Below are 9,991 nucleotides of genomic sequence, written 5' to 3' on the forward strand. Positions count from 1 at the left end.
CTTCTAAAAATATTAATTACATTGTGTCTGTTAAGTTTTATCCCCTAGAACAAGTAATCTTGGAAAAATTAAGGTTTGTACATCTGTGGTTAACCAGCAACTGTTATTTTTCTTTAAAAGATTTTTTTTTAAAAGCTAACCATGGTTAACATAAAATCATCAATAAAAGTGTGGTACATTACTCTTCCTTACATATCAAATGTGTTCATATCTTTCAGGTATACAAGTCTTTAAGGTAAAAGGTTTAAAGGAACATTTTATCAAGCTGGTATTCTCCAAACTAAAATTGTCTGTAATGATAATTTAAACTTATAAGGATAATAGATTTTATTGGGGATTTATTTATTTGATGTTTTGTAACCAAATCTTATGTTACCTTTTACACTAAGATATAGAAATTTAAAGATATTTTAAAAGATAATGAAAGCCTGATCTGCTTAAAGGTTAATATTATAAAATATTTTTGCCACTTTTCCACATAAAAGAAAAGAGCACTCAGCCTTTCCTTAATTAATGTTCCAGATGTATGTCATATTGTGCTAGCTAACATTCATACAGAGTCAGGAAACAATATATGTAAACTTTATAAAATGATATCTAAAAAGAGAGACAAAGATCAGCTTCAGAACTAAAACAGTTTACCTAAGATTTGTAAAGAGCCCTGCCTTACCTGAGATAGGGCTCTGCCTCCCACCTTACAGCATGTCAAAATGACTTCAAAGTAGGCCAGATTTCAGTTGATTTAAAGTTATATTCAAAGATTAATTTTATTGAAAAGATTACTATGATCTCAAATAGAAAATATAAAATATAACTCAGCCAAGTTTCAAAATTATATACAAGCTAAATATGTTTTTACTGTTGTTAATTTCATTTGTATTTTCATTATAACTGAAAGAAAAGTGACCATGACACTTGGAGCAACCAAGAGATCTTTATTGTGGCAGTGTCTGATTAACAGTAAAAAACAAGAGAGAGAGAGAGAGAGGGAGAGAGAGAGAGAGAGAGAGAGAGAGAGAGAGAGAGAGAGAGAGGGAGAGAGAGACAGACAGACAGACAAGAGAAAGCAAGAGAGGGATAACTGGCAGGAGAGTTTTTATAGCCAAAATCTAATGGGCTCTCTGGGTCTGTAAGCTGCCTTGTTGGGAGTACAGTGATTGTATCACACAGTAGTTGCTAAGGGTATCATCTTCTGCCTTCAGGCAGACCTGGCAGGGGTCAGATGTGGGTTTTGTTGAACCAGATAGGTAGGGGTCAAGTGTTCAACCTTGAGTGGGGTTGAGTGTTCAGCATAGAGTGGAGTTGAGTGTTCAGACTTCAGGCAAACAAGCGAAGCTAACATTTGTTCAGCCTGCTCCACAATTAACAATAACTGATGCCTGTTAATATTTTACAGAGGTAATACTTCATGAACATACAACCTAAATTAATTTGAGATATTAAGCCATCATCTGTAGACAGATAATAATTAAAAGGGATTAAATTAACTGTAAAGGGGCTAAGGTTATGGCTCAGCAGTAGAATGCTTGCCTTGCATGTTTGAGGCACTGGGTTCAATCCTCAACATAAGTAAATAGATAAGATAAAGGTATTGTGTTATGTATAGATTAAAAACAAAAAAATATTAACTGTAAAGTTATAAACATTAAAGTGAAAGCCCAGTATTCTTATTTTAAAACTGGTAAAACTGACTTGCTAGATCTTTAAGGCCAAACTTAAAAATTAAGGTTAAATAAAGGGGCCAAGAAAACCAATATTTGGCTCTTGCCCTCTGAGTCAGCCTGAACTCAGGACAGGGGGAAGAGCTTTACAACTCTGGGCCACATAACCTCCTGATAAGGGAGATTAATGAGACCATTAGAGAACAGAAAGCCAATCAGACTGCAAAAGAGGAGGGTCATTAAAAAGGGAGATATGCCTGATTCTTCCTAGGGAAGCCACATGGTCAGCAAGAACTTGACCCATCCTAATGCAGATGACACTAAAAGAGCTGAAATGCTGCTCACAAGTTCCCCAAGAGTGTCCTCCAAGGAAACTCAGCTGACTCTTACCAATAGATAAAAACAAGGTCAGTTTGACCAGCTTGGTCTTCAACACCTAGCAAAAACAGTTAAGACCAAAGCACAGACATTCCTGGGTATTTAAAAAGAAATAATAGTTATTTTAATGTAACTTAAGATGTACACTTGTGTTAGCACCCTCCAAAAAATAAGTAAGACTGGAGGCAACAAAAGAGAAATTCTTAGGCAAAAATGCCTGATAATAAAAATTGCCAGAGCCAGAAGTTTTTAGTCAGTTTAAGGCCTACAGATCTTCCTAATCTCCTAACAGGTAGATGCAATCAATGTTTATTAATATAATTATCTAACCCTAAATAGCAAAGGGATCTTTACTGAACACAGAGGTCATGCCAAAAAGGTATTTTTATAAAAGTCAGATGACGTTAACAATTTAATTTAACTAAATGTTGTGTGCCGCAGTCTGCCCGGGCACAATTCAGGAGCCACTTGTCAAAAGAAACTAACTTTATTTTTAGAACTACAAATGCCAAACAAAACAGCTCCTCAGGAAAAAACCCTCAGAGCCCAACTGCTACCACCTGCTTCCACAAGCCTCTCCCCCCCACACCAGCCTCTCAATCTCCCACAATCCTCCTGCTCTTGAGGCCGATTGGCTGGGTTGCGTGGGCAGAGCCAAAGAAGTCCCCCAATGAGCAGCTCCGTGGAGGAGCCAATCAGCTAGATGTTGCTGGGGCCGCTGTGAGCCAATCATCAGCTGGCAGTCTGAAGGGCAGGGAAACAGCCCAATGAACATCACCGCAGAGGAGCCAATCAGCTAGATGTTGCTGGGGCTGCTGTGAGCCAATCATCAGCCGGCAGCTGGAAGTTTGCTGGCAGCTGAAAGTTTGCTGGGGCCCCTTTGGCTGTGGCTCTCAACAGTTGTGTCTACATTCCTGATAATTCTGACACTGTTAAAGATTTATGTTTTCTAAAAAAGGGCCTTATTAGGCTTTGTTAGGCCTTGTTATGGGGACAATTTCTCAGGTCTTCTGCCTCCTGGTAAACAATTATTAATTTATATCATTTTCATGATATTCATGGACAGGTTTTCAGATGCTACAACTGCTATTTTGTATTAATCTTGTTTCAGTACTCATGTCTTTTTGTTTCTCTCATAGGAGTGCCCACCCCCAGGTGAATTTACATCCTATTCTTCCTGAACCAGATTTTTACCATGGACTCCTTGACCCACTCAGTTTCTAAAAATAGACTCCAAACTGCTTGCCCACTTCACATCACCCCTTCTCAGCTCGAAGCAGTAAGAACAGTCATCGCCCTTTTCCCTTACAGCAGTAGAAGGACCCTAACATTAGAGAAAAAAATTATGGTCAGTATAGATATTTGCCAATATGTCTAGCTCAGGAAGATGTACCTGGGGAACTACTCCCAAGATCACACTGGGTGATCTCCCAGAAAGAGACACTTGCTTCCACAACCCAACTTGTAAGTGAGATAACTCCCTGTTTACCAAAAATTGTGCTTCCTGGGTCTCACTTCGAACTCCTTGCCTGAATCTCCAAACTGTCAATAACTCTGAACTATGTAACCTACTATTTTGATGGAGTAAAAGGAAAAGAACACCTGGATTTATTAAAAGGCCAAGGCCCACTGATTTATCAACATAGACGGGCTATCCCCATTTTAGCTCCCCTCTGACTGGTTTTGGGAATAGCTAGATCTAGTGCTTTAGGAACTGCAGCTCTTATCGCAGGCTCTAAAAAAAAAAAAAAAAATTCAAGTCCCTCAGCCATCAAATAGATAGAGATTTAGGAGAACTAGAAAGGTCAATCTCCAAACTAGAGGTTTCACTAGAGTCTCTGACAGAAATAGTCTTACAAAACAGATGAGGTCTAGATCATCTCTTTCTAAAACAAGGAGGACTTTGTATGGCTCCAGGAGAAACTTGCTGTTTCTATGCAACTGGGATAATAAAGGACAGTTTCACGCTAGTGAGAAACAAGTTAAAGGAAAGAGAGAAAGCACAAGAAATTTCAGGCAATTGGTTCCAAAACCTATTCTCATGGTCCCCTTGGTTGATTACCATCATTTCAGCCATAGTTGGGCCCCTAGTCCTTCTTCTGATTGGGATTACTGTAGGACCCTGCCTCTTAAAAACCCTCTTAAATCATACACACACTAATGTAGGTGAGGTCTGACTTATGGTCTTGCGAGCCCTGTATGGACCCTTAGACAGAGAAGGATGAAAAAGAAACTGAGGCCTAATGATGTGCAAGATTGACATCAAACCTACTAAAACCAATGGGGAATGTAATAGTAAAAGCAAATGTGACTCCATTTTGGTTTTATAAGTGGGACAATTCTGTAAAACAACCATACCATTCTGTAAAACAACCATGCCAAGTACAAGGATCATGACTGGGGCAAGATGTTCTTTTCCTTTTGCTATAGAAACCTTTAAGAACACAGAACTACCTAATGGGACATTGTTTCTGTAACTAGGGTAACGGGGCTCTGTTTCTGTAACTGGGGTGATTGGGCTAACTGTGATTGGTTAGGCTTCCCTCCGCTTGACTGCACTCTCCTGCTTCTGTAACCTGGCTTGCTTGCATTGGCTAGACCCTCAAACATCCCTTTTGAGGTTTTCAGGCCTTGCAATTGTTTGAGGCTGATCAGGGGAACAGCTTTATGTTCTAGTCAGCTGCCACCAGTGTGCTTCATTAAAGGCTTGATTTGATTATAGGTGAGTGGTCTGGAAGTCAATTTATAAAATCCTGGGATGAAGCTTTAACTATAACAATTACTGTAGGCCCCACGTGAGGGAGCATATCATCAGGAAGGACATGGCAGAAGGAAACTGCTCGCCTCATGGTGGCTAGGAAGCAGAGTGATGGGGAGAGGACCATAGGAAGGATGAACCCTTCCACCACACTCCCCCAGTGACCAACCTCCTCCAGCCATGCCCCACCTGTCCACAGGTACCACCCAGTCGATTCAAACTAGGATGGACTGATTAGGTTACAGCTCTCACAATCCAATCATTTCACTTTCAACCACTCCTGTATTAACATAAGAGCTTATATCCAAACTATAACATAAGTCAGTTGTTCCTTCTACCCCTATACTGCCTGCTAAGTTTTCAGTTAAGCTGGATGCTTTCTATACCCATGCATTTCTTCCAATGTTCTTCCCTAGGCCAGATGCTCATTTGAACCATACATTTCTCATTAAGTGTCCCCATAAGCTGACTCCTCCTTCTACCAGTGCATCTCCTGCTGAATTTTCCCTGAGGCTATATGGTATTTCCACCAGGCACTCCTTGCAATATCTTTCCCTAGGCTACATGATATTTCCAACCATGTGCTTCCTGCAGTGTTCCCTTTAGACTGCCTTTAATTTCAAACCCTGCTCTAATTACCAAGACTTCCTTTAGGCCAGCTCCAATATCTATCCATAGACTTCCCATCTAATTCACACACTTACTTCGTGTTCTCTCCACCCATGCACCTCCTATCGACTTCTTCCTGTCCGAAAAACACAAATCTCCAGGCAGCCTTTGATTTTTGCATTCCCAAATTGAACCCTTAGTGAAAAATGGACTAAAAATAAAAAAAACTTCACAATATCTTTGGCATGCAAAACTCTCTTTGAAATTTCTCTTGGGATTCCTGGAAAGTCACAGAGATTTGTTCTTTCACTTTGTGGACACAGTGTGCTAAAATAATTAGATTTATTTGTTGCTGCTACTGACAAGTTGTCAAAACAAAACCTCTGACATCTCCAGATAGTTTTTGAGTTTGCGTTGATGCCTTCCAGAAGGTACTGTACCCAGCTAAAGGCCACAGTTCTTATCTTCAACAAAAAAGGACAGTCTCACAGCTCCATAGAAAAAGACAGGACCGCCAATACCAGTACTTCAAAGAGCAGGCTTGGATATAGGTTTCTGCTATAGAAGCTTCTAATGACACAATCACCTTTAAGACCATGCCAGTGGGAAGTGTCAGATTTCAAAAATACCTCAGTTGAGAAGCAGACAATTTTATGAAATCAGGCTTTTGAATTCTAACTTGTCTGACTTTCACCAAATAAAATGGAAGTAAAAGTCATTAAGAATCAGTTATTGAGAACGTTTTCCTAAAAATCCAAGAGACACTAATACGATGGTATTGAAGACTTGACCTTCATTTTCCCAGGGAAATTTCTACCTCAAGGCACTTTTTTCAGGACAGAGCCTCAACAATATGTAGAAGGGCAGGGCTTTTATCTCTGCTGTGTTGTGCACTTGCCATGTAACCTTGAATGAGCTAAATGCCATCTCTGGGCCTTGTTGACCTCAGCTGTAAGTATGGAGACCCTTTAAAATTCCTGTTCCCTTACTCCATTTGCCAATTTTCAGAAGAAAATTTTTTCTTAGTAAAATATCATAGTCTGGTGAATGTATATCACCATTACCTTTAAAATACTTTTTCTAAACCCCTAATTTTATAGCTGATGGGCCCCCGAGTAATCAACATCATGAGATCAGAATTCTATTATCCTCCCTCTCTTTTCACTGTTTTCAACCCTTTGTGTCAAGAAGAGCCTCCACAGTTGACTTGGTGAATTCCTTTCATTCTATGTTTCAGAATTTAAATATCTAATAACTGCAATGTCTGACCTTTCTTCCTAGTGCTACCTGGTTTCCTTTAGTCGATTTTGCTTTAACAGAAATTTAGAGATCTTTTCCACCAATGTTATTATAAAATCCATATTGTGCAAAGAAATTAATCTTTGTTTTTGTGAAGGATTCTGAAGGTGAAACTCTTAAAATAATACCAAATGCAGGTCCTATTCACAGCTTCTTCTTAGATTTAAACTGTAGCCCTGAAAGAACAAAAAATAAAACAAATTCAGTAAATACTGGCCCTAGCCTAAAGATAGTTTGAGAAGTACTCTACTATTTCACTAAATGAGAGGACTGATTATTTGAAAATTGTGGTTTTGGAATTAATTCATGGTGATAACATCAAACTCAAGTACTATAGAAATAGCCTGATGTTGACTGTAAATGAGTGAAGTACATCACACCTGAAACTCAAAAGACAGGGATGTGGACTGTGGCAAACCAGAGACGTTTATCCTAATAGGACAGCACTTTGTCATCTTGGGCTGGAGGTAACCATGTGCATGCCCAGATATTTTGATTTATCAATGGAAGAAAGAAATTCAGATATTCAAGTATAAAGTTCTTGATTTTTAAATGTGAGCAGCTAACTAATTTTCTTTTAAAACATCTGTTTAGGCCTAGCAAATTTATCTGCTGTTTGGATTAGGTATATAAGCTGCCACTTATTAATTTGTGCATTAGGTAATAATGTTTCTGAGTTTAACACAATGATCTCTCTCTCTAGAATCTTATTTTGGGAGTAACAGAGTTCTCATTTTAAAGAGTCAGACCATTTCTTTCTTTGGCTACTTCCTTTCAGATCTGTCACATTCTGGGACAAGGGGATATGGGCCTTCACAACACCTAAGTTCCTAAAGGTTGTTTCCAGTGGAAATTCAGCCTAGTACTTAGGCCTTGAGTTCAAACTAATGCCAAGACATTGTCTACCTACAAGTTCTCACCAGGCTTGGCTCTGGGGCTCATATTCTTCCAGGTAGTATTCTCTGTCATGTTGACCTGTGTCAGAGTCTGGTACTGATGTAACCACAGACCTAATTGGCAGCCTTTCCTTGCTCACTTGCCTCTGCAATGCTGTCCTGTGAAGAATCCAGGGGATACTTTAATTTTGTTTAGTTCTTTAAAAAGTCATAGTCATCACTAGGCATGGTGGTGCATGCCTGTAATCCCAGCAATTTGGGAGGCTGAGACAGGAGAATTGTGAGTTCAAAGCCAGCCTCAGCAACTTAGTGAGGCCCTAAGCAACTCAGTGAGACCCTGTATCTAAATAAAACACAAAATAGGGCTGGGGATGTGGCTCAGTGGTCGAAAACCCCTGAGTTCAATCCCCAGTACACCCTTCCCCCTCCAAAAAAGTCATAGTCATAAGCCAAATAAATCATTTTTAAACACTGGACAGCTATTTAACCATCATGTCAAGATCTAAGTATAATGACTTCCTCCCTGGCATTGCATGGAACTCTCCACAGAAGGATATGGGACTAGGAGAAATCCAGGCCCTGGACATTGAGATGTTTCACTGCAGGGAAGAGAGGGGCAATGGTGTCCCTACCATGTGATCAGCTGAAGGGGACCCTCCACCAGCAGTCGCTGGGGAGAGGCCTGCTTGCTACTTGCATGAGCAGCGCAGGAAGAGATGAACTTGGCCAAGGAGTGCTTCATGGCTATACTTGGAATCACAGCTTTGTGGGGTGGATGTCCTGACCATGAGGTTTCTGTAAGTGTGAGGACCTGTGGGCATTATGCGACAAGAAAGGCTTCTTGGGTTTCTACATGCACAGCGTCCAAGGAGCCCTAAGCACATCCCTGACACTGTCTGCATCTTCAGGCTGCTCCTGGGCATTAGCCAAAGGCCAAGCCAAGTGCTTCTTTTTCCACAGACGCAGAGAGGGTGAGTCAGCACCAGGCACAGGGAGCACAGAGGAAACCAGAGCGTGGCCTGCCACTGCATAAGCCATCTTTTAAAATGAGGCAGAGTGTAAGAATATGAATGAAGAATAAATGAATTAGCATCCCCATCATTCCTGTTTCAGACATTTCCTTGTGGTTTCTCCATCCCTCCTCCATCTTTGTGTGAACACCCCATCCCATTAAATTCATGCCAATGGTGTGCCACATTCTCCCCCCACTCCCACCACTGCCACCTTCTGACTTCAGACTTTCTCTACTGTGAAGAAAGCCTTCCCCACCTCAGTCATGGTTTTCAGCTCCTCCCCAGTTACCAGCTTCCTGCTGGGAACGCCACATGCCTGGGAAGGCCCCAGCCAACCCCCTGGCCTCCCAGGGTCCTCCTTGTTCAGGGCCCACAAGGTCAGCTTCTCTGCCTCCTACCCCAGCCAGCTCCCCCCCCCCAACCAGGGACCACACTGTCTCTATTAGAAACCGCTCCCCTGAAATCACTGATTCGAACACCCCACACTGACCCCTGCTGTCACCCCTCCAACCCTCTTTGGAATAGCCCCTCCTGGGTGCCTCACAAACCCCTCCAACTCAACATGACAGAAACTAAGAGGAGTCACATCCACAAGCTTTGACTTAAACGCTTTAATAATGTGGTTGATGACAACAGCACAGGATCCCTCCTCTATGGGATCTGGGGGCTGGGTGAGACTTTTGTGGAAGTCCCACCAGGGCTGGAGACCCAGTCGTCATTACTTCTTACTCTTTTTTGGTTTCTCGACATCTGGAGGGTTGGCGTTATCCTCGAAGAGGCGATAGAGATGCCGATTCTTCTCCAGCACCTTCCCCACGTGCTCCGGGGTGATGCGCATCTTGCGGTTGCTGTGGGCCTCTTGACCTGCCAGATCCAGGATTTTAGCGGTCAGGTACTCAAGGACACCAGCCAGGAAAACAGGAGCGGAAGAGCTCAGTCGCTGGCCATAGTGACCCTGCCTCAGGAAGCGGTCCACACGGCTAACAGGGAACTGAAGCTGTGCTCTGATGGATCTGGAGATGGTCTGCTTCTTAGACTTGTAGCTCCGACGGTATTTTTTCCCGGGCATGATGCTTGATGGATTCTGCTACCACAGGCTGGGCTTGATTTTTCCACTAGCCCGGCGCATCAAATTACCAGTGCTTAGTCCCACCCACTTGTTTCCCTGTGCTTCTCCTTGGTCAAAGCTGTCTTTGTGACAACTCAGACTTTATGATGTCACTGGTGTTCACCAGGCTCTGATTAGGCCTCACTCTGTAAGTGCCTGTCAGGAATCTGGTCAACCCGATGTGTTTTGAAGCTCGACTTGACTTGTTGACTTGAACACTCTACAAAAAAACTGTTTCAGTGAAAAACTTTTCCTTGTCTGTAGAATAC

General features: G+C 41.8%; 1 protein-coding gene across 1 annotated transcript; it reads right to left on the minus strand.

Moving 5' to 3' along the window:
- Positions 1–9,332: 9,332 nt before the first annotated feature.
- LOC101967565 (histone H2A-Bbd type 1) lies at positions 9,333–9,683 on the minus strand. Its single transcript, XM_013358001.3, has one exon. It carries the CDS (start codon positions 9,681–9,683, stop codon positions 9,333–9,335), a length of 351 nt encoding a protein of 116 aa, XP_013213455.2.
- Between the last annotated feature and the right edge of the window lie 308 nt (positions 9,684–9,991).

Source organism: Ictidomys tridecemlineatus, chromosome X (genome assembly GCF_052094955.1).
Source record: "Ictidomys tridecemlineatus isolate mIctTri1 chromosome X, mIctTri1.hap1, whole genome shotgun sequence".
NCBI lineage: Eukaryota > Metazoa > Chordata > Mammalia > Rodentia > Sciuridae > Ictidomys > Ictidomys tridecemlineatus.

Bases quoted from the DNA above. Each gene is read 5' to 3' on its own strand.
- LOC101967565 (XM_013358001.3), bottom strand. From the start codon at position 9,683: ATGCCCGGGAAAAAATACCGTCGGAGCTACAAGTCTAAGAAGCAGACC.